We start from the raw sequence: 23622 nt of genomic DNA on the forward strand, positions 1-23622 counted from the left end.
GATTCCAAAAGGTCAGGAGAACCTTCAAAGCAGAAAGGGAGCCAAACAAGGGAAGTAGTTTGTTTCCTTTTGGCAAAGCACGGCAGCAGGCACCCCTTTAGGGAGTGGAAGCTTGATGTAGAGGGATGGACGGAGTATCTCACCTCTTGGCGTCTGTCCCTCCTGTGCAGTTTCGCCACCTCCCGATGCCCTTCCACTGGAAGCAGGAGGAACTGAAGTTTAACACAGCCCTGCAGAGGCTGCAGCATCGGGTTGGGGAAACTCGCCTTCTCCGAGAGGCCCTGCAGCCGGGAGCTGAGGCTGGCCAAGGTGGGAGTGTGGGTCTGGTACTCTAAGAGGGTTCTGGGGAGTGAGTGGGAGTGATGCCCTCTTGGACCTCACCCTTGACCGAACCTCAAATTTATCTGTACCCCTCATTTCTGCCCTCACGCTCAGTGTCTCTGCACAGCTTGATAGATGCTCCTGCCAATGGAACTGGGCCAAGTGAGGTAAGTGATGGATTGGGAGGTGGAGTTTGACCTCAAAGTACAGTCCTGGAGGGATCGAAACTCTGCGGAGGGACAGAGATTATGCCTCAGAGGGACACACGCTGCAGTGGGGGAGGGGAAGGCCTGAGAGGTGAGAAAGAGAGGCCTGCCCTCAGGTCCTGGGGGAGGAGAGAGGGTGGCCGTATCTCAGACCTCCCCTGCCCGCAGGCCCTGGCCAAGTTGCTGCAGGAGACTGTGGGGGAGCTGGAGGCTGCCCAGGCCCTGGTGCTGAAGAGGATCCAGATTTGGAAACGGCAGCAGCAGCTGGCAGGGAATGGTGCACCCTTTGAGGAGAGCCTGGCACCACTACAGGAGAGGTTGGGGCAAGACTGATGGGCTAGGAGGGCAGGCTGGGGTTGGGTGTCTGCTGTCCCTGCTGGAGGACCCACAGGTGTGAGAGAGAAACCAGGCAAGCAGGCCTTGGCATGGGCCGAGACTCATAGAAGCCGATTCCGGCAGGGCTGTGCACACTGTCGTCAGGTGGCGTCCTGTACAAGTGCGCCCGGCGGAGGGGAGTTCGAGCGGGAGCTCACCTGGGGGCCCATGCTTTTCTCTTCAAGCTCCTTGCCCAGAGGAATGGGAAGCCTTTTCCTATTTGGTCTGTTGGGCGGAGGCACCTTTGAATTTATGCGAAAGTACCCGACGTGCTGCAGCTGACCTGGGTCCCAGAGTCCTGGGGAAGAGGCAGCTGGGTTTCCACAGGGGTCCAGGCACAGAGAAGGAAACTCACACCCAGAGTCGAGGCAGGTCCCACATCCCCATCAGCCCAGGTGCCTTGCAGCCACACCCACTGCGCACCCCACCCCTCCACACACATTATCCTGCATTCTTTCTGGGTTTAGGGGTAGGGCGTTGGGGCAGGAGCAGGCAGCCTGAATTCTGTGTCCACTGACCACTGTCCTGGCCCCAGGTGTGAGAGCCTGGTGGACATTTATTCCCAGCTGCAGCAGGAGGTGGGGGCAGCTGGTGGGGAGCTTGAGCCCAAGGCGAGGGCAGTGCTGATTAGCCGGCTGGATGAAGTCCTGAGAACCCTCGTCACCAGGTATGCCCCCTAAGCCCTCAGCCTGGCCTAGAGCAGACCCCGAGGAAGGAAGAGGGTTAGAGCTGTGGGAAGGGTACCAGGAGGGACCCAGCCATTAACTCCCCTGTGTCTTTGCTCCTCCCAGCTCTTTCCTGGTGGAGAAGCAGCCCCCCCAAGTTCTGAAGACTCAGACCAAGTTCCAGGCTGGGGTTCGATTCTTACTGGGCCTTCGGTTCCTGGGGGCCCCAGCCAAGCCTCCGCTGGTCAGGGCCGACATGGTGACTGAGAAGCAAGCAAGGGAGCTGAGCATGCCCCAGGGGCCTGGGACTGGAGCGTAAGCTGGGGCTGGTAAAGGCCTGTTGGTTTGGTGGAGGCCAGGGGAGGCTGGGTGGCTGGCACCACAAAGAGCAAGGTGATGAGGAGGGAGGGCCGTGGGGTGTGTGGACCCTGAATGGTCATGGCAGAGGAAGGGCAGGGACCCATCAGGGCCGGAATGGGTTGGGGAATCATGATTTGGCCAAGATAGGGACCCTCCTTGAGAATCCAAACAGGGAGATGGAGATTTGGGGCTGGTCGTCCATGCCATTCACCCATGGACTCAAGCTCCTCCCCACCCCGGGCCCTGCGGGGATGCATCCACTGTCTCCGACCTCCCCTGGCAGAGAAAGCACTGGGGAAATCATCAACAACACCGTGGCACTGGAGAACAGCATTCCTGCCAACTGCTGCTCTGCCCTGTTCAAGAGCCTGGTGAGGGCTCAGGGGGCCGTGGGGAAGAGTGGGGCAGGGGTCCTCAGACCGAGCGACTGTCTTGGAGAGGGTGTCGGGAAGCCAGGAGAGACCGTCTCTATCCTCACCCCTGCTCTCCCCCCTCTCCCCCCACCCTGCAGCTTCTGAAGAAAATCAAGCGCTGTGAGCGGAAGGGCACCGAGTCTGTCACCGAGGAGAAGTGTGCGGTGCTCTTCTCCACCAGCTTCACGCTCGGCCCCAACAAACTCCCCATCCAGCTCCAGGTGAACTGAGCCCCGGGCTGCCCGCGCTAGGGCCCCGGCTCCCCTCCGCACCACACGCTGGGGCCCTGGGTCCTCACTCCTCGTGTAGCTCCATGCCCGCACGTCTGGGGTTCATGTGCACTGGGGGCAGGGTGAGAGTGGGAAGAGCAAGAGTGCACATGCCCGGGAATCATGCTGTGGTGGCGACTAGCATTTCTTACACATTTCGTGTAGACCAGGGCACTGTTTTAAGTCCACACACACACACACACACACACACACACACACACACAGAATGTTCACAATAACGTTATGAGGTAAGTACCATTATTAGCCCCATTTTACAGATGAGTCCATTGAGACACAGAGACATTGAGGAATTTGCCCAGGTCACACAGCTACAACGTGTTGCAGCTGGTATTTGAAACCCAGAGGCCTGACTCTAAAGCACTGACTCATAACCACTTCTCCACAGTGAGGCCTTAATCGAGCTTCAGAAAGCATTCGATAATACACCGGGGGCTTTTAGCTACGTAGTGTGAATCCAATAGCTTCCCTGCATTCTCAGAGCCAGCCCCCTGAGGAAGCCCCTTGCTCCAGTAAGAAGATCCCCTCTTCTCCCACCCCACCCCCCGCCCCCGCCAGGCCCTGTCTCTGCCGCTGGTGGTCATTGTCCACGGCAACCAGGACAACAATGCCAAAGCCACCATCTTGTGGGATAATGCCTTCTCTGAGATGGTGAGGAATGACCAGGAGTGGCAGTGGAGGGAGGAAGGAGGAACAGGGGCAAGGTGGGCTCTAATGTGGGGGAAAGCCGGGGGCAGACATGTTCAAATGGGAGCGGCCATAACTCCTTCTTTCATTATACTCTCTAACCTTGTGCTTTTATACTTCTGACCTCTTTTCATGCCATTCTTAGCAGCTACCACGTTGTAGCACCCTAAACTATTTTTGGAAAAGCACCATCTTTGTGAGCGAGCTTACGGGAATAATGCCTGGGAAGGGCAGCGCTGGGGAGGTGGGAAGGATGAAGGCCCCTCCTGAGGAAGAATGAGGATGATAGCCTGAAGTGCCCTGTCCTTCCCGCTTCACCCCAGGACCGAGTGCCCTTTGTGGTAGCTGAGCGGGTGCCCTGGGAGAAGATGTGTGAAACTCTCAACCTCAAGTTCATGGCTGAAGTGGGGACCAATCGAGGGTTACTCCCAGAGCACTTCCTCTTCCTAGCCCAGAAGATCTTCAATGACAACAGCCTCAGCATGGAGGCCTTCCAGCACCGTTCTGTGTCCTGGTCACAGTTCAACAAGGTCATTCCCCTGCTTTTCGGGCCTCCCACCCCTTAGGTCTTCATCCTTGAGGCACTCAGGGCCTTCCCAAGCTTTGTCCAGAGACTGACCGCTGGGATCTTCACAATGCCCCATCATGGCGATCAGGGAGGCCTCTGTCACAGCCCAGGCAGGAAAACCCTTCAGAGAGTACATTCTCTGGCATCCCTCAGGTTTTGGACTGGGGGCCCTCTGTCCTCCCTCTTTACCAGTGACTTGCATGACTCATCCAGATTGTGTGTAAACACAGCTCTGATTCAAAATGACTTTGACCCATTGGGAAAATAGTTCCTATTGCAAAAACCAAGATGAAATCCCACAGGGACCCACGCGGTAATACCAGCTACCATTCGCTGACACCTTACCGGGCACTCTGTTTAGCGCTTTGTGTGTTACCTGCTGACCCCTCCCAACATCCCTTTGAGGTAGCTACTATCTTTATCCCCATTTTACTGGTGAGGAACGTGATGCTCAGAGGGGTTAAGTAGTTTGCCCAACGCCTCACAGCAGGTGAGGCTGGGATAGAACCCCATATTTCTTGCTCTTAGCTACCATACTTCACAGCCCCCAAAACGAGGTGGCCCAGAGCTGGATCTGTTACAATAACGGGGGAAAAGATCTGGGTGTCTTGGTTGATGACCAGCTGGGTAAACGCAGTCATGTACTGCTCTCCTAGCAAAAGAGGAAGAAAAGTCTACGTGACCAAAGGATGTGTTAGCAAAGGGAGCAGGACACCCACATCTGGCAAGCTACCTTCTCTGCACTCCACTTCCACCAGGCCTAATGAAGGATGGGTGGAGCACAGTTGGTATGAGGGACCCTGGCCTGGACTTCCTGGGCTATATCCCAGCTCTGCCTCTCACCAGCTGTGTAGACCTGGGCAAGTTACTTGACCTTTCTGGGCTTTCATTTCTTCATCTGTAAGATGGGATAATTTTAGGACCTACTTCCATCAACTTGCAAAGATCAGATAAGTTCATTTATGGAAAGGGCTTGGAATACTGCCTGGCACGTGGTAAATGTGAGGATTGGCCATTGTCATTGATGAGATCTCAGATCCAGTTTGGTCCTTCAGCCCTGTGACTCTGTTGTGTGGTGCCTGTCCTAACTAGGCCCTAGCTCTGGCCCTCCTGTGTTCACACTAGCTCTCCCTTACTCCCCAGGAGATCCTGCTGGGTCGTGGCTTCACCTTTTGGCAGTGGTTTGATGGTGTCCTGGACCTCACCAAGCGCTGTCTCCGGAGCTACTGGTCAGATCGGTGAGTCCCTGCCCCGGTGGCCTGAGCAGTTGTACCCCTAGCTCCTTCTCCACAGCCAGTGCCCCTACCCCCATCCTCTCCTTCATCCTGGCCAGGCTGATCATTGGCTTCATCAGCAAACAGTACGTCACTAGCCTTCTTCTCAACGAGCCTGATGGAACATTCCTCCTTCGCTTCAGCGACTCAGAGATTGGGGGCATCACCATTGCCCATGTCATCCGGGGCCAGGATGGTGAGGTCACCCCAGCCAGTCCTCTGTTTCTGTGCCTGTGCCCTCTGGGGTTTCTTCAGGGAAGGAAATGTCTTGGCCTTCCTCCTGCCAAGCCCGATCTTCAGGAAGTTCTTCCTTAGGTCCAACTTCTCTCCTCCCTTCTGCAATCTATCTTCTCATTGTGAGCTCTGTGGGAATGGAGACTGGTGGGTCTCCCTCGCCCAAGACTCCCACCCTCACTCCTCTCCCCTTCACCTTGGTAGATTGAGAGCGGGTCCTGTGGTGGGGCTGGATGGGGGGAAGAATGTCTGGACAGAGGGGACTCAGGGTCTCATTCCTCCTGTAGGCTCTCCACAGATAGAGAACATCCAGCCATTCTCTGCCAAAGACCTATCCATTCGTTCACTGGGAGACCGAATCCGGGACCTTGCTCAGCTCAAAAACCTCTACCCCAAGAAACCCAAGGATGAAGCTTTCCGGAGCCACTACAAGCGTGAGCTGGAGCTCGCAGTTTTGAACCCTTCCTTTGCCCATCTCTTCCATACTCCCAGTTGCCCCTCTCCCCACACACTGTATGTCATCCCTGACTTATCTCTCCATTTTCGAAGCCCCATTTCTCCTATTTGCCCATCAGAGATGCCCACCTTTTGCACATCCCTTCCTCCCCAATCCTGGGGCACTTCATGGCTCTCCTTTCCTCCCCCACAACAGCTGAACAGATGGGTAAGGACGGCAGGGGTTACGTCCCAGCTACCATTAAGATGACTGTGGAAAGGTGGGTGTGGTGCTGTGGACAGTGGGCGGGCCTGGTACTACCTGCTGGAAGAAGTGGTGGCATCAGCCCTTGGTCAGCCACGCAGACCTCCTTCCCTCCTCCAGGGACCAGCCACTTCCTACCCTGGAGCCCCAAATGCCTACCATGGTGCCCGCTTACGATCTTGGAATGGCCGCTGATTCCTCCATGAACATGCAGCTCAGCCCAGATATGGTGTAAGAAGCTTGAGAGACAGGAATGGGAGTGGTCTGTGCAGACAGGTGTTTAGCATGGGCAGCTGGGGCTGAAGTAGGGAATTCCCCTTTCCATGAGAGGGATTCCCCATCTTGAGGCAGAAGGTGGGGGTGTCCAGGAGAAGGGCTGGCCTCAGGGGGGTCTGCTTTCTTTCTCCAGGTCCCAGGTGTACCCACCGCACTCTCACTCCATCCCCTCGTATCAAGCCCTCTCCCGGGAAGACACATTGACAGCCTTCCCAGAGTAAGTGGAAGGGACAAGGATACCCACCTGCAAGGGGGATGGGCATTTGCATTTGTTAGGAGAGGCTCCACTGTGAGAAAGGGGCAGCAAAAGGTTAGTGCTCTTTGTCTCTTCTGTCCACTCCATTGAGAGGTTAGTGCTTAAGATCCTGACTTAGCCATGTTCAAATGCCAGCTCCACCACTCACTGACTTCGGGCAAGTTGCTTCATTCGGGTGCCTCATCTGTAAAATGGGGAATATTGATAATAATACTAATAATACCTTCCTCAGGGCATTATTGTGAAGGTTAATTGAGTTAGTAATACCTGTAAAGCTCATAGCAAGAGCTATGTTAAGAATTAATATTACCTCTCCTGCCCTTGAAATCCACTGTCATTTATCTGCTGCCTGGATTTTTATTTATTCATCTGTTTTGGCCTTGAAGTGGCCTAGACATTTTTCTTCCCCAAGTAACACTCTTATTATAATAACTGCAGGTGCTTATTAACTCTTAGACAAGGCACGACATCTCCCCTCCCAGGAGGTGAGGTAGGGTGGGAACTGGGGGCTTAGAACCACCACAGTCCAGAGTAACATTAGAAATTAGCTAATTCAGGGGTGCCTGGGTGGCTCAGTCGGTTAAGCATCCGCCTCTTGGTTTCAGCTCAGGTCATGATCTCAGGGTCATGATCTCAGGGGTCCTGGGATCAAGCCTCCCCCCACCCCACCCCCGCCATTGTATTGTCATCCTCTGCACTTAGCGGGGAGTCTGCTTCTCTCCTCCCCTCTCTCTGCTCCTCCCCCTCCCAAATAAATAAAGAGATTAGCTAATTCAGCCCTTCTCTCCTCCCCCAGCCCAATCCCCAACACGTACACATTTTACGGATGAGAAGACTGAACCCACAGCTTACCCGAGACTATGCAGTCAGGAAAGGAGCTGGAAATTGCTTCCTCACTCAGTGACCCTGACTTTGCAACACTGGGCCCTTGTCTGGCCTTCCTTTCTCTGACTGTGCCCTTCTTCCTGTTTCCAGATCTCACCTGCAGATGCCCCCCAACCTGAACCAGATCAACCTGCCCTTTGACCAACCTCACCCTCAGTGAGTGACAGCAGCCCTCCTCCCCATGCTCCCCATTCATTCCCAGCCTTATCCCACCCCCGTCTTACTAACTTTTCTGGTCTTGGCAGGGGCCTGCTCCCATGCCCATCTCAGGAGCATGCCGTGTCCACTCCTGAGCCCCTGCTCTGCTCAGATGTGACCATGGCAGAAGACAGCTGCATGAACCAGTCGGTGGGAGGGTTCCCTCAGGGCACCTGGTGAGTGGCAGCCTGGGGGTGTTGGCTGGGTGGGGGCTGGAGGAGTGGGTGCCATACCTATCCTACTGCTTCTCCCCTTCCTCCTTGCAGGGTCGGTGAAGACATGTTCCCACCCTTGCTGCCTCCTACTGAACAGGACCTCACCAAGCTTCTCCTGGAGGGGCAAGGGGAATCAGGGGGAGGGTCCTTGGGCACCCAGCCCCTCTTGCAGCCCTCCCACTATGGGCAGTCTGGGATCTCAATGTCCCACCTGGACCTAAGGGCCAACCCTAGTTGGTGATCCCAGCTGGAAGGCGAGCCCAGAAAGACCACTCTTCTACCCCCACGGACCTGCTCTGGACACCTGCCCATCTGCTGCCTAGCAGCAGATGGGGAGAGTGTCCTCCTATCCCCACCTACTCCCTGGTCAGGAGGGGAAGACTGCCAGGAAAATGCACAGTGGGTGGAGCCTATCCACTCCTCTCCTCCTACCACACACCCCTGTCCTCCCTCTTCCAATGCTGGAAGGGAAATTCAGGCTCCAAAGTGAGACACGCCCCAACACGCCTGCACACGCAGCGCGCGCGCGCACACACACACAGAGCTCTCCCTAGAAGATGGGGCTGAGTAGGAAGGGGGCTGGGCAAGAGCACAGGTTAGGGCACGGAGGACTTCTCTGCCCACCTTGAGCCAGAGCCCAGGACACACATGCAGAAACACGCAGACACATGCACACACTTGTACGAGAGGTTGGGGACTGAGGGTTGGGCTTGGGTTCCAGCCCTGGGGGGCATGGAGCAGCAGTTCAGGAGAGCCTGCGTGGGAGGAGGGGGGCGAATCTGTACACTTGGGTGACTGATGTGGGATATGCCCAGATTAAAAAACAAATTTCAAACAGCCCCAAATTCCTGTCAGTCGGATGGAGGCTCTTGGTTACGTGTAGGAGATTGTGCGAAGTACAAGGGCTGCATTTCACGTACAGCTGTGTGAAAGCGTGCATACCTGAGATGTGCGAATATACAGATGTCACACACGTCAGCTGTTATGGCCACAAAAAACCATGTATCTGCTTGATCTTGCCTGTGCGACTACACAAGTTTGGAAGTGTGAAACACTGCACGGAAGACACCAGCGAATATGCTAGCTTCTCTGATGCATGCTAACCCAAATGTACTCAGCTTTAGTATGACCGTAGCCCCAGTGGGTCTGTGTGGCTGTGACATCTGTACGTGGCTCTAGCTTTGGTGGCTCAACCCCGCCAATTCTGCCCAGAGGCCAGGGGGGTGAGTCTGGGACCCAGGCCCAGGTGTGCGGTCCTCTGAGTGAATTAGGGGGCCCTACCTGCTGCTGCTTTTCTCTTTCCCCATCCACTGCCAGCTTCCCTCCACTCCCCCAACCCCATGCCCATGCCACCCTTTCTCCCTCTTGGGGGTCATCGATCCTAAGCCATAAAATAAATTTTATTCCAAAATAACAAAATAAATAATCTACTGTACACGATCTGAAAAGAAAGACGCTCTAACTGCTCAGACAGGTGCTGCGGCCCAGCCCCCAGCTGAGGGAGGCCCGGAGTCCAACCCAGGCCTCCTGAGGGGGCCAGTCGAGGGAACCCCACATTCACCCTCCCCCCCACCCCCAGAAAGGGCAGGAGGGAGAAGTTGCTGAGGACTTGGGGGAAGATGGGGATAGGTGGGCAAACTGCAGCACTTGTTAAATTAAAGAAACAAACTAGAAGCACAAAAATGGGGGAGCAGAGGGCAGGAGCAGGTCCAGTGTTCCCAGGCCCCCAGTTCTGGGGGGAAACATCGCCAGTTTTAGCTGTTGGACCTTACCAGGGAAGTCCCCTTTTCCCCCATGTCCAAACTGAATCCAACTGCTCATACCACTGGTTCAAGCTACAGAGAATGGGAGTGTGTTGTGTAAGGGACGGGAGAACCCCAAATACCCTGAAGACAGAGTCCTCGCCCCCTTGCTCTAGGCAAGGGCGAAGGGGCACCACGCACCCTCCTTGTGTCCTCTTGCCAGGCCCCTGCTCGTTATTGCTTGAAGCCCCATAGTTCTATGCCCATGGAGCAGGTGGGGAGGCAGGAGAAGGGCAGCGGAAGGATCCAGGGTTGTGACTAGATGCCAGGGATGGAGAATGTCGGAGTCTGTGTGAGCCAGAAGTCCGAGTCCTGGGTCCGAGGACACCAGCGCAGCCCTCACTGCCGGCTGGCCTCGGCCTCTACTTTGACGCTGCTCCTGCGACCTTCCACCAGAGCGGGATGGGGTCCCGGGGCAGGGCATCGGTCCAGCAGCCCTTCCTCGAACTCTGTGGGGAGAAGGGGTAGGTTAGGAGGCCACGGGGTGGACAATGCAGGGAGGCGGCTGGACAGGAGGCAGGAGTAGAGAGGAGACTGCAAAGATGAGCTGGGTTTGAATTACTGCCTCCTGCCCACTGCACCTTTATAGGTGTGTGGGGGGGTTCCATACCCAAGTATGTGCGCCCCCCTCCCATTTCTGCCTGTGTGTAGCGCTCTCTATGTGTCTCTCTCCTTCTCTGTCTCTCCCGCCTCCGTTCTGCTGGAATTTCTGGTTCTGTCAGGAGCTGTGGGGGTGGCTTGGCTCTGACCTCTCCCCCTCCCCCCCTTCCCAGGCTCTGCCGCCCCCACTCATCCCTGGCCCCCTCCCAGGCCCCACCTACCCTACCCTGCCCCTCCAGTTTCTTAGAAGCCAAATCAGGGGGAATACAGGAAGCCAGCCTCCCAGCTCCTCCCCCAAGAAGAGCCCCCCTTCCAGTCCCCACCCCCACTTCCCACCCACGCACAGTTTAAAAATACCAAGCCAGGGTTGGTGGCTTTGTCTGCTGCATCACTCAGCCCAGCCGCTCTGGCCCCCTGGCGGACTACTCCCTTCCCCCAACCACACACAAAGCATCCCCCTTTGGGCTCCTCTACTCCCAAGCTAGGCAACCCCACCCTAACTTCTAGCCTACTCTACCCTTCTGCCTTGGTCGCAGCTCTGTCTCTGCTTCCCTTCTTGGTGGCCCTCCTTCCTGTTCCCCTAGTCTCCCACTCTCTGTCCCCTTGTTCACCCCAGCGCCCCCTTCACACATCTCCCTTAGGATCAGACCCTCCCCAGTGGGAACAGCGCTGCAGGAACTTCCTTTCCGCAACCCAAGGCCTGGATGGCAGAGCCCCAGCATCCTACTGCCTGCCAGCTCTGGTGACTACATCCCTCTTCCTCCCAGCTGGCCCCAGGACACCAGGATTGCTGGGTGGGGCCTGGGTGGTAGGGGTGCTTGGGGACAGCACTACTGCTGCCTCACCTGCGAGAGGCGGCTTCGCAGGCACACAGGGGCTGAGGCGGCCCACGCGGTCGTGGGAGACGAGGCGGGCTAGCCGCAGCCCCTCATCCATCAGTGTCTGCTGCAGGATGTGGCGGCTCCACAGCCCGTGGGCTGGCAATGCCAGAGGCAGGTCAGCAGGGGGCGGCGTCAGCCTTGGGCATGACCCCACAGCTGTGGGCATGGGCACGGATCAGGTAAGGGACTACAGTCAACGGAACCCCCGCCCTCAACCGCAAAGCAGACCCATAGGCCCAGGCCCCTTTGCCCCCATCCAGCCAGGCCTCCCAACCCTGTTCCAGGCAGTTGCCTCCTGGCTCCTTCCTCCCACCGACTCCACCCCCACAGTGAGAAGAAAAGTATTTTGATGCACACTCACCCTGCAAATGTCCATCAAGGCTCTCCCCAGACAGGCTGGCGCTGTCTTCCTCCAGGCTGGGGCGGTATGGGGGTGCATAGGACTCAGGGCCTGGGGGAGGCTGCTGGAGTTCAGAATGACTTTGCTCTCCAACCTGTGGATGCCCCAAATGGGGAAATGAGGACCTAGCAAGGGAGGGGATCAAGGGGGGGCTGCACGAACCCCCTGCATCCGCCCTGGAAGCCTACCTCCTGTTTTAACTTCTTCAGTGGAGGCCCTCCCAGTTCTTCGGGGTGAAGCCTGCGAAGACGAGAGGAATAAGGAAGGTGAAGCTGGGGAGGGACGCACGCCGGGCAGAACACACGTTCTGGGGAGGAGCATGCGTTATTTCAAGACCAGAACAAAGCTGGCTGAGCAGGAGTCTTTAGCTCTGGTGCTGCTGCTGCTGTGGATGAGCAGACGGAACCTGAGACGGCTAGGAGGAGGGACCGGACCCAGACCAGTGGGCTTGGCGAAGAGCAGCATATGCACGTGGGGAGGAAGCAGGCCTAGATGCACCTGAACGGGAGAGTAGGCCGTGACCCGGCTCCTTGGCGGGATTCTAATCTCGGAAGGACCTGGAGAAAGGAGTCTCACCTGGAGCCCTTCAAGGATGACAGGTAGGTGCTCTCTCGGGCCACCTGGCGTGACAAGGAGAAGAGCTCCACCCTCCGCAGTAAGAGCGTGTTGTCCCTCATGCAGAATTGGGCAGCAGCTTCATTGATGGTCAGCTGTGGACAGGGCCGCCCGAGTGGTCAGAATCCTAAGTCCCCACTGCCTTGCCCAGACCTCCTCACACCCTTTGCCATCAGACAAATGAAGCCCGTCCACTAGGTGCTTGCTTAGGATTTGACACTATGCAGCCTGCTGAAGCCGGAAGACAGAGGTCAGCACCCACGGCTTCCTAGGAATGCCTGGAGCCCCCCGCCACCTGAGTGGTCCTGAGCGGCACGGAGCGGGACCCTGGGCTCTGGCCTGCACCTCTGCTTCCCCCTCAGTGGAGGAGGGAAGCACTGTAGTGGCTGAGCTTGGGCTGCGTAGGGGTGACAGGGGAGTGGGGTCCTGGTCAAGGGGCAATGAAACAGATCTGGGGGGCATGAAGATTCTCCAAAGTGAGTTGAAACCTGGGAGCCGAGTGCGATACTCGTAGAATGGGGTCCTCACCTCATGCAGGCTGAGCTGCTTGCCCTCCCGCCGCTTGGAGTCAAAGCGGCCGTAGATGATGCTGTATTTGCGGATCTCTTCCTCCTTCTGGCTGTCGTTATCGTCCATCTCAAAGATGTGCCCTACACTCCGCGCCAATTTCTTGTTCAGCTTCAGCAGGGAGGTCACCTCCCCAGCGTCCCCCCTCGGGAAGCTCCGGAAGATCCTTTCCACACTCTCCACCACCATGCGTACCATCTCTGGTTCCAGTCGATCTGGACCACCCCCAGCCCCAGCGGCTGCCAGCCCCCCAGCCCCGGTCCCCTCAGGGACTCCTCCCCCTGCAGGTGGGGAGAAGGGGGGTGAGCCTGCCTCCTCTTCTCCTCCCGCCCCAACGTCGGACTCTGGAGTGCTCCGTCCTGGCCAGATCCGGGGGTCTCCTGCCCCAGGTCCCCCAGGCAGTGGTGACAGCTTCTCTCCAAGTTCAAGGGGGCTCTTGGGGCTAAAACTGCGGGCACTGCCTGCCTTTTCCCCTGGGCTGCTGTGCCCATTGCTCATGCTTCCTTTCCGGGTGCCGGCAGTCTCGGAGATCTTGAAAAGTGGAATACTGGAGACGGGCACGGCAGGCACCGGCTGACTGAAGAGCCCTGGATTGGTGGCCCATTCTCTCAGTGCCTTCTGCAGGCGTCGGACATGGAGGGGCTTGGTGGCCATGCCCACGAGTGCCATGATCTCCAGGAACTCCTCCTCACCAGCCTCACACAATTGCTGCACGTCGTCCCCTCCCTGCTGGATGAAGGTCTCATAGTAGGAGAGGAGATTGGCACGCTGCAGGACCCGGTATAGCTGCAGCTCCCCCAGTGTCCGAGGCAGTGCCATGGCTCGGGCACCGGGCCTGGAAAGGAGGAGTGCGGTGGAGAGAAAGGGAGGCAGTCAGTACGGGTCCCCCTGCTGGGTACCAACCCACACTAGCAATTGTCCTCTCTTTCCTGCCTGCTTCTCTTCCCCTCCTCTGAACATGCTCTCTGCCCAATACCCAAGCCTGAGCACAGACTATGAGAACGAGGCATTACCCGGAGGCATAAACACACCAGTGCCATCCCAGACCGGCCACAAGTACCAAAAGGCAGCCTAGTCTCTGCTGAAGTCAAAGGCTCTTCACCACCATTCTCAGCTTCTACTTTTCTGGCCTGGGGCAAGGAGACCTTAAGCATAGAGGCCAGCCAGCACACCCCTGGGATGGCTAGGCCTCCTTCTCCCCCAGAACAGTCTTCACCCTCCGCCCTAAACACCTGGCAGTCTCAGCATTACTCAAGGTGACTTTCTACACTGAGGAACATGTAGGACCCCCTGTCATCCCCACAGTGGAAGCCCGGGACTAGTTTCATTCCCTGGTGGCGTCCTACCCAGGTAGCTGCAAGGGAGGGGTGTGGCCCTTTCCCAATCAGCAAGCCAGGTGGACCCCTGCTCTGCTCAGCTCCCCTTGGCTGTTCCTGAGGACCTCTCCTCTCCTCCCGACAGCCCAGTGCCCCTTAGTTGGCCCCTCTCCCAGCAGTGACCTTCCCCACCTGCTGGGTAGGTAGGCAGGCGATCCCTTCAACTCAGGCACAAGGAAGGAGGAGTGCCTCAATTGTTCTGCTCTGGGGCCTGTTCCGCCCCCACACACTCCTACAGTGGCAGCGTCAGTGGGCGAAAACCGCCTGGGGGCTCCCACCTACCTCCTCTCCCTCATTTACCACCCACACCTCCAAGTGGAGCGCAGGAGCGGCTCAGGGCCTCTTGAGGGAGGGGCTGCACACCGAAACTCCCCTCCGCGTGCCGTAAATAAAGCTACAGAAAAAAGAAGGGACGCCTAAGGCATGCCCTGCTTCTCCACAGCCCTGCTGATGCTCTCCCTTGGCTCCGAGGCGCCGGCTTCTCCCGGTCCCTGGGGCTCGCGTACTCCGTACCAACGGAAGACTGAACCAGCACAGCAGCCCTCCCCCAGCCCTGTTACCAGCCAGAGCTCCAGGGCTTCCCCTGGCGTTTGGGGCCCCCACATTCTTTGCAGGGGGTTCACATGCCAGATCACGCCGGCGGAGTAAACGGGAGATGGAGAATTAGGTACTACTCTTTCATATCCAGCTTCATCCGCTCCCTACCTGCTCCCAGGGCCCCCTAATTCGAAGACGCACCCCCTTTCCAATCAGTCTCCACCCCCCACCCCCGTCCCGCTTCCCCTCGTTCTCTCCTCGACCTCCGCCCTCCGGACCCCTTTCCTGAGTCCAGCTCCACCCATCTCCACTCCCCGCCGCTTCCCTCTGCCCACTAACTTGGGTCTGGGCTGCGGGGTCCGGCGGGCGCAGTCCCCTCCGCCCGGCGGCTGCTCGGCTGTGGGGGAGGGCGCTCTGTGCATGGACGGCCGGAGGCCACAGGGGCTGCCCCTCTCGGTGCCCAGCGCTCGGCGCCTGGCGCGCGCTGCCGTGTCCGCCGCTGTCCGGGCTCCGTCCCTCCCTCCACGTCTCCTCTCTTCGAGCCTCCGCGCCTCTGTCTGTGCCTCTGCCCCCCCCTCCCCGGCTGCGCTTGCCGCCTCTCCGCGCCGCCGCCCCCGCAGGACGCACGGGGAGCGAGGCCCGGCGCTGCGCTGGCTGCCGGGCGGGCGGAGGGCGTGGGCAGCGCCGGGGGCGGGGGCCGGGGGCGGGGGGCGGGCGCCCGGGCCTCCGGGCCGGCGGTGGAGGCGCCGCGGCGGAGCGTCGGAGAGAGGCGGAGACTGGGGGGAGGGGGCGTGGAGCGGGAGGCGGGGGCGGGGACTCGGAGCTGCGGCGCAGAGCGAGGGACTGAGGTGACCGAGGCCGGGCTGCGGAGGGCGGGCTTGGGGACCCGGCGGGCGGGGCGAGGTCGCTCCGTGCCGCCCACGCCGGATGCACAGCCGGCCCTCTCCGCGCCCACGTACCCACGTGAGCGCCCAGCCGGCGACATTCCTACTCCCCCCCCCGACCCGCTCCTACCCCTCCGAGCGGAGAGCGGAGTTTCACAACCACGCACGGGTACACAAAAACACAGAAAAGCGCACGGACGTGCACACGCGCCTCAAGAACTACGCGGACGCCCGCTGCCCACTCTCCGGCCTCGCGGTGCTGTACGTGTGACTGCTAGGAAAGAGCCGGAAAAGTTGCCGGAGGCTCGGGGTGCGTGGCTCCTCTCGGGCGTGCATCCGACTCCCCTTGAGTGTGCGCTTAGGGCAGGTCTGTGAGCCTGTGAGCGTGGGGCTCTGCAGGAATTCCTTCGATATCCCAGTGCTCTTTGCCTGCTGCAAAAGGAGTCATTTGAAGGGCCCTTCGCGGAAACCCAGGCCTCCATCCCTGCCTCGAGTCCTTGTCGAAGTTTGGGGTACAGGAATGGGCGGGTTATGCTAGAAGCTACGCGTCGATCAGTCGCGTCGGGTTGTCAGAGCATTGGTCAGACAAGGATGGGAGGGGTACTCCTTCCTCTACTCGTCGCACCCTGTTTGCTAAGGATGGGGACCTGCTCCTGGGGAATTCTGTGGTAAAGCTGGGATAGGGAGGACATCCCTTCTGCGGACGTTTTTAGGGGACTGCACTCGAGAGAATTTAATGGAAGATGGGCGGGAGGCCTGAGCGTCCGACGTGGCTCCCTGCGGAGGAGTTGGAGGGAGGAGCTCCTTCAAGGAGCCGGGCCCCCCACCGCAACCGCCCCCCCCCGTTTGTTTCTCCTAGCCCCATCTGGTTCCCATTACACTCCCGCCCACGGCTGGGAGGTCGGGGTGGGGGCGGGGGTGGGGGGCCGGCAGGGGCTCTGAGGGCCCGGTCCTGCGGCTCCAGGCCCCAACAAAATGAAGGCGGGGTGGAGGGGGAACCGAGCCGACCGGGCGGGGGTCAGGTTCTCCCTAGTCCGAAACCTCAGCCCCGCCCCGCCATTCCGCACTTCTGAGTGGCTCGGGGCCTGGCAGGGCGTGGGCGGCGTGGGCCGGGGCTGGTTCTACATTCCGGCTCAGCAAGGGGACCTTTCCGTCTCCAGTGGGGGCAGGAGAGGGGGAGTGGATCCCTGGATGGGATTTCGGTACCTAAGATTCTCTTCTTCAGCCCCAAACGCAGTGAGGGGGTAATAGGAAAGAGCAGAATCCCCCCCCCCCCCCCGCCCTCCAATCCCCCAGTCCTGCAACTGGAGGGCGCGGCTAGACGGGCTTCCTCCGGGAACTCTCTCCCCGACCCTCTCCGAAGTGTGTGGGCACCCCCTCCCCCACTCTCCTCTGGTTATTTTGGAGCCTGGGCTGCCAGCCGCTGGCCCCGGGTTTCCACGTGCCTCCTCCCTCCCCCTGCCCACGCGCCCCGTGACGCACATCCTCCGCCCACGCAGCCTCTGTTCCAGGCGCCCCCCTCCCTCCCACCCGCGCCCCTTTGGGGCGGCGCTGAGCCCCCGGGTCCGGAGGGAAACGCAGGCCCGGGAAAGAGGGCGGAGTAAGGAGTGAAACCAGCGAGGGGTAACCAACTGGGCGCTGGGGTCCCAGCCCGGGAAAGGGGACGAGGGAGGAGCCGATTCTGGGTCCTCCGGTCTTTGGTTCTCGGGCGGGTATTCGGCCAGAGAAGGAGGAAGGGAGACCCAGTCCCAAGGCCTGGGCCTGCCAAGTCCCCTAGGGGAGTCAGTAGGGGTCTCCCTGGGTGCGAACCTGTGTGGGAGAGTGACAGTCCCGAGGGTTTGTATCTTTGTTTTTCAGGGTTGTCGTGAGGTTCAAATGAGAGGATGTATAGGAAAACTCTGAAAAGTGCCAAGCAAATTTAAGACGTGATTGCTAGTTTGTGCCTCTGTATCCTGAGATAATGTATTTTTATGTTTCTTTACATCGACTTGTGTATCTGTGTCTCTGTCTCTCTCTAGGTTTGTATGTGAGCCCCTATGTGTGGATTTAAAAATATATACATTTAAAAAATCATTGACTTGTGCAGCCCCGCAAGAGGCCCAGAGCGCCCCCGCAGCCGGAGCTGCTGAGATGTCTGTTCTTGCTTCCCTCCCACTCCTACCACCCCCAACTCCCCTCCTACTCCCTTCCGTTGAGAACTAGGAATTTCCAGCCTTTTGCGATTGGAGAGACACAGAGACAAAGAGACGGAGACTATGAGAAGCTATAGAAAAACAAAGATAAAAGGGGGGGTGTGATAAAAAAAGGTGTTGCACAAATACAAAAATTTCATTTCTTCCCTTTTTCTCTGTGAGCCCCACTCTCCCCAGTGTGGATCAGGACTACTTCCCTACCTGACTCACCTGCTGCTTCCTCCTCCCCCATCTGAGTGTTCTCAGAGTTACCCATAGCACACAGCAAGGGATCCCGTTTAATCAAGGATTAATTTATTGTCTATCCCAGTCTCTTCCAGGAAGGGAAACAGTAGCCCCAGTCCCAATTTTCCAAGAACAGGGGGAAAGAGTGTGAAGAAGTGGGTGGAAGAGGAGTGAGGAAATTGCTAACCAGAAGGATTGTCATTCCTGGGCACGTGTAGATTTTCATGTAGCAGATTTCGCTGCTCACGTTCCCCTCCCCTACGTTTTTACCAGGCCAAATCCAGTTCACTGAGCAAGGTCTGGCTCAAGTGTCACCTTCCTGCACCCCCTCTAGGCAGAATTAATTCCTTCCATCCCTCAGAGGCCTCATGGCTCTTTGTATGCCTTTCAATTATAGTTGTTTGTCTCTCCCTCAGCTCAGGACTTCTCCAGGGTAGGTCTGCTATCTGGTGGGCCCTCTGAAATGAACGCATTGATGATGCTATTTCCTGGTCTGTACCATCTTGAAAAGGGTGATTGACACATTTTGCTCCAAAAGGGGTCAAACCTGGGCAAAATTGTTAGATGGAGAGGTCTCCGTTCTTAGAGTTTCCAGTGAGTCTCACAAGTCTGGCTCCTCGGTCTTTGAAAATGTCCACCGTTGTGGGGCACGCGGCTGGCTCAGTCAGTAGAGCATGTGACTCTTGACCTTGGGGTGGTGAGCTCCAGCACCACGTTGGTTGGTCGTAGAGTTTATGCAAATAAAAAAATAAAACATCCAGTGTTCTGGTAAATTGATTCATACCCCGATGGGAAAGATAGAAGACTGAAATCCTTGCTGGTAACAGAAAAATATGAATATAAAATAATGATCCTCATTTTTTTCTCTTTGTGACATGCTGCAGTGTGGTCTAAGGAGCGTTGTCCTTCAGTTTAGTCATTTTACAAGAGGTGCTTCACCCTGTGTAGACAAATAATCCTAACCTCTGCCTTTAAGGAAGTAGGGAGATAGTGCAACAATAGGGGCACAAAATGATGACAGAAGTATCGGGGACAAGTGATGTCTTCTGCCTGGGGTTGTAGGAAACTTTAGACAGGCATCCAAAGGACTCAATAATGTAGCCTAGAATATTAATGTATGGGTAGATTTTCAGGAGAAAGGGACAGTCAAGTTAGAGCAGAATGTAAACTTACATGGAGATATGAAACATAATATGTTTCAGAAACTAGAAATTAGGGGCGCCTGGGTGGCACAGTGGTTAAGCGTCTGCCTTCGGCTCAGGGCGTGATCCCCGCGTTATGTGTGGGCGTTATGGGATCGAGCTCCACATCAGGCTCCTCCACTGGGAGCCTGCTTCTTCCTCTCCCACTCCCCCTGCTTGTGTTCCTTCTCTCGCTGGCTGTCTCTATCTCTGTCGAATAAATAAATAAAATCTTTAAAAAAAAAAGAAACTAGAAATTATTCATTATTGCTGGATAGGCTGCCCAGGGAGGGGCACCTGGTTGGCTCAGTCAGTTAAAGTGTCCGACTCTTGGTTTTGGCTCAGGTCATGATCTCAGGGTTGTGGGACTGAGCTCCGCAATAGCTCAGTGCTCAGCATGGAGTCAGCAGCCCTTCTCCCTCTGGTCCTCCGCCCTCCTCCCCTTCCGTGTGGGCGCTCTCTCTGTCTCAAATAAATAAACAAAATCTTTTTTCTCCTTTTTTTAAAATTTAAATTCAATTAACATATAATGCATTATTTCTTTCAGGGTACAGGTCTGTGATTCATCAGTCTTATATAAAACCCAGTGCTCATTACAACACATACCCTCCTAAGTAAAATCTTTAAAAGAAAACCAGCCCGGGGAGGTGTATGAGTCCATTTTATTAAGTGTATTATAGACTACTGCTTCTCAAACTATGGTAAGAGACCAACAAAAAATTCCAGGGCGCCTGGGTGACTCAGTTGGTTAAGCATCTGCCTTCAGCTCAGGTCATGATCCCAGGGTCCTGGGATTGAGCCCTGCGTTGGGCTCCCTGCTCAGCCTGGAGCCTGCTTCTCTCTCTCCTGCTCCCCCTGCTTGTGCTTTCTCTCTTTCTGTCAAGTAAATAAATAAAATCTTTAGAAGAATTCCAATCTATTGTCCCCTACTTTTCTAATAATACACTAAACATGAATTATTAGAAAAGTAAAATAAAGTCCGTATTTTTATTAGATTTAATAATATAAAAATTCTCTGTCAAACTGCGAGAAAAGTTTCTAAATGCTTACACTTAATTTCTGAAATGCTTTCATTGCAGATTGGTAGCAAACGTTGAACAGTACGGTTGTAGTTAGTTTCTTTACATCTATGTTTTAGATCATACTAAGGACCCTGGACTTCATCACTGGAGATACTAGGAAATCATAAGGACTTTGTAATATGGGAGTGACACAGGCAGATCTGCATTTAGGAGTAGTGTGGATGAAGGGTTTTATGGTTGCAAAAACAGCAGGGAAGCCAGCTTGGAGGAAGCTAAAGTGGTCCAAGTGACAGGTGGCAAGGTGTATGCAAATAGCCAGCATAGCTGGGCTTCTAGCTTGGGTGACTGAATAGATGGAATGGAATGTCTTCATCAAATATTTATTGTCTACAATCCTTTTCCTGAACTAAAATAATAATAATAATAATTGTGAAAAACAAAACTTTTTCTTAACTCATTTGACACAACAACCTAATCTGACCTGAACTTATTTGTGGCAGACCTCCTAAACTTATAGGAAGTTATTTATAGTTTCATTTATCCTACCTTTGTTTATCCCAGTGTGAATATTTATGTTTCAATGCAGAAAAATTAATTTGTTTGATTACAGGGTGCTGTCCTAGACCCCATTGGGACTGGTGCCTTATATGTTGTATATGCACCATATTACCTTTCTAAAATCCAGAAATATTCTAAAACACATTTACTATCCAGATTTCTCACCCCATGTACTCAACAGTCTTGGCCTGAGTTTTTGGCTATTTGCATATATCAGGTCCACCTGCAGATAATGAATATTCATTGCATTGTGTGTTATAGACTCTGAAGATGATTTTTTAAAAGATTTTATTTATTTTTAAAGATTTTCTTTATCCATTTGAGAGAGAGAGACAGAGACAGAGAGAGCACAAGCAGCGGGAGAGGCAGGGAGAGAGGGAGAAGCAGACTCCTGCGGAGCTGGGAGCCTAATGTGGGGCTCAATCCCAGGACCCTGGGATCATGACCTGAGCAAAGGCAGACGCTTAACCATCTGAGCCACCCAGGCACCCCTTAAGATTTTATTTTTAAGTAATCTCTACATCCAGTAGGGGACTCAAATTTACAACCCCAGGATCAAGAGTCGCATGCTCTATTCACTGAGGTAGACCGGCACCCCCTGAAGATGATTCTTAAAGTGTTTTGAGCAGTGTCCTCATGATTAAAATAAGGCTAAAAGCTTCTTGCATGACTACCTTGAAGTTACAGAACTTACTTGAATGGTAAGGTGGAATGTGTTTATGGATAATGCAGTCTCATTACTATATATCTCCTTTGCATATGTCAAAAGTTAGTGGTCAATGATCTTCTGAAATTAGTTCCTAAATCTGGAATTAGTTTCTGGAATTAGTTCCCAGATCTGTTCTCTGGCCTTTATTCAAAACCAAAGAGTGAGCTCTGAATGGTGACAATTTGGGGCCTGGTAGAAAAGGAAGGGTGTGTGTGTGTGTGTGTGTGTGTGTGTATACAAGTTTATTTTTTAAAATTTTTGGATTTACAGAAAAATCGAGAAGATAGTGTAGAGAGTTCCGCGATACCCTATATCTAGTTTCTACTATTGTTGCCTTCCATCAGTATGGTGCATTTGCCACCATTAATGGATCAGTATTCATATGTTATTATTAATGAAAAGTCTACAGTTTATGCAGATTCTCTGAGTTTTTGCCTAATATATATTTTTTTCTACTCCAGGATCCCATCCATGACACCGTATTACATTTAGTTCTTGCGTCATCTTAGGCTCTTCTTGGCTGTTACAGGTTCTCAGTCTTTCCTCATTTTTGATGACCTTGATAATTTTGAGGAGTACTAGTCAGGTATTTGTAGTTTGGCCCTCTATTGGAATTTATTTAATTTTTTCCTCATGATTAGGTTAGTTTTATGGGTTTGGGGGAGGAAAACCACAGACATGAAATGCCATTTTCATTGCATGACATCAAGTGTACATAGTATCAATGTGAGTTATTATTGTTGATACTGACCTCTCCAGGTCAGCCAAGGGAATGTGTGTGAGAGAGACACAGGATGACTATTGCAGCAGGGGTAGCCTAGACTTTTCTTTTTGAGGATGAAATTTCTTCTCCTGCCCATACCTCAGACCCATTTTGACTCGTTGAAAGTACCTTGTTTTGAAAGCTCAGACCTTCGCCAGCAGTAACCTCCTTTCCTGAATTTCCTCTCAACTCACTGGGCTCCACCGTCTCTAGTGCTCCTACCCACCAGTATCAGATCCTCTAAAAAAATAAGATGCTTCGATTTCGACTAACATTAACTGAACACCTGTCTATGTGCCAGGCACTCTTCTAGGCCCTCACTGTGTTAAATCATTTAAGGGGAAGCAGCCTGATGCATAGAAAGAACTCAGGCTTTTGGGTAAGACTTGGGTTGAAACCGCAGCTCAGCTCAATTAACTATGCAATATTGGGCAGGTTCTTTGTCTTAGCCTTGGCATCTTAAATGGAGATATTTGTCTCACAAGATACTGTAAGGAATAAAAAACTTTCTCCTGGGATGTATTGTATGGTGACTAACATAATATAATGAAAAATTATTAAAAAAACAAACAAACCTTTCTCCTAATCCTCACATTCATTTCACTTCCAACCCTCCCATCCCCATGGGTACCTGGCTGGATCAGTCTAAAGAGCATGTGACTCTTGATCTCAGGGTGGAGTTCGAACCCCACGTTGACTGTAGAAATTTTTAAAAAACAAAAACGAAAAGCAAAACCCCAAACCCTACGCCTACGGGTTTTTTTTGTGTGTGTGTATGTAAAAATTTATTATTTTTTAGTAATCACTACACTCAGTGAGGGGCTCGAACTCACGACCCAGAGATCAAGAGGCGCGGAACCAGCCAGGCCCCGCCCTAGGCCTACATTTTTTTTTTTTTTTTTAAGATTTTATTTACTTATGTGACAGAGAGACAGCCAGCGAGAGAGGGAACACAGCGGGGGAGTGGGAGAGGCAGAAGCAGGCTCCCAGCGGAGGAGCCCGATGCGGGACTCGATCCCGAAACGCCGGGATCGCGCCCTGCGCCGAAGGCAGACGCTTAACGACTGCGCTACCCAGGCGCCCCTAGGCCTACATTTTTAAATGTTAATGTTTATTCCCATAAAACACTGACACAATTTTTTGTCTGTGACTTGTTTTCAATCATACAGGACTTTGGAGGACACAAAAAAAATTGCCCCGTCAGGGAATCCTGCTTATAAAGCGGTCTCAAGCGTAAGTCTTCCATAACAAGAAGACCGTGGTAAGAAGGAAAGAGAACAGAAGGAACTTCAGACAGGTTCGATGGAAATATCAAATTTGGTCGAGGAGGCCTCGCCCATTCTGATTTTCTATTGGTTAAGCTTACCATCAATCTCACCAGTTGTAAATA

At 54.6% G+C, this 23622-nt stretch overlaps 2 protein-coding genes across 5 annotated transcripts in view; one reads left to right on the forward strand and one right to left on the reverse strand.

The window, feature by feature from the left end:
• Positions 1-9343, forward strand: part of STAT6 (signal transducer and activator of transcription 6) — a 27380-nt gene extending 18037 nt beyond the window's left edge. For all 3 annotated transcript variants that reach the window (XM_057316215.1, XM_026500212.3, XM_026500213.4), the window contains 18 exons: positions 171-309; positions 436-488; positions 696-844; positions 1438-1569; positions 1694-1882; positions 2211-2298; positions 2439-2561; positions 3186-3278; positions 3638-3844; positions 5026-5120; positions 5216-5352; positions 5678-5824; positions 6043-6106; positions 6211-6321; positions 6500-6583; positions 7598-7663; positions 7753-7881; positions 7972-9343. In XM_057316215.1, coding sequence (XP_057172198.1) covers positions 171-309; positions 436-488; positions 696-844; positions 1438-1569; positions 1694-1882; positions 2211-2298; positions 2439-2561; positions 3186-3278; positions 3638-3844; positions 5026-5120; positions 5216-5352; positions 5678-5824; positions 6043-6106; positions 6211-6321; positions 6500-6583; positions 7598-7663; positions 7753-7881; positions 7972-8161 — 2196 coding nt within the window. In that variant the 3' untranslated portion in view covers positions 8162-9343. The remainder of the gene's footprint in view (positions 1-170; positions 310-435; positions 489-695; positions 845-1437; positions 1570-1693; positions 1883-2210; positions 2299-2438; positions 2562-3185; positions 3279-3637; positions 3845-5025; positions 5121-5215; positions 5353-5677; positions 5825-6042; positions 6107-6210; positions 6322-6499; positions 6584-7597; positions 7664-7752; positions 7882-7971) is intronic.
• NAB2 (NGFI-A binding protein 2) lies at positions 9300-15361 on the reverse strand. Of its 2 annotated transcripts, XM_026500214.4 has the most exons (7): positions 15038-15360; positions 12747-13620; positions 12180-12313; positions 11792-11843; positions 11565-11697; positions 11168-11359; positions 9300-10171 (listed from the first exon to the last, which is right to left on the reverse strand). In XM_026500214.4, the coding sequence occupies exons 1-7, from the start codon at positions 15118-15120 to the stop codon at positions 10062-10064; spliced, it is 1578 nt and encodes a 525-aa protein (XP_026355999.1). In that variant the 5' UTR covers positions 15121-15360; the 3' UTR covers positions 9300-10061. The 2 variants fall into 2 exon arrangements, with proteins under 2 accessions (XP_026355999.1, XP_057172199.1); XM_057316216.1 differs by lacking the exon at positions 11168-11359 and having other exon boundaries at positions 15038-15361.
• Positions 15362-23622: the final 8261 nt, after the last annotated feature.

This window comes from Ursus arctos, unplaced genomic scaffold (assembly GCF_023065955.2).
Source record: "Ursus arctos isolate Adak ecotype North America unplaced genomic scaffold, UrsArc2.0 scaffold_21, whole genome shotgun sequence".
Lineage (NCBI taxonomy): Eukaryota > Metazoa > Chordata > Mammalia > Carnivora > Ursidae > Ursus > Ursus arctos.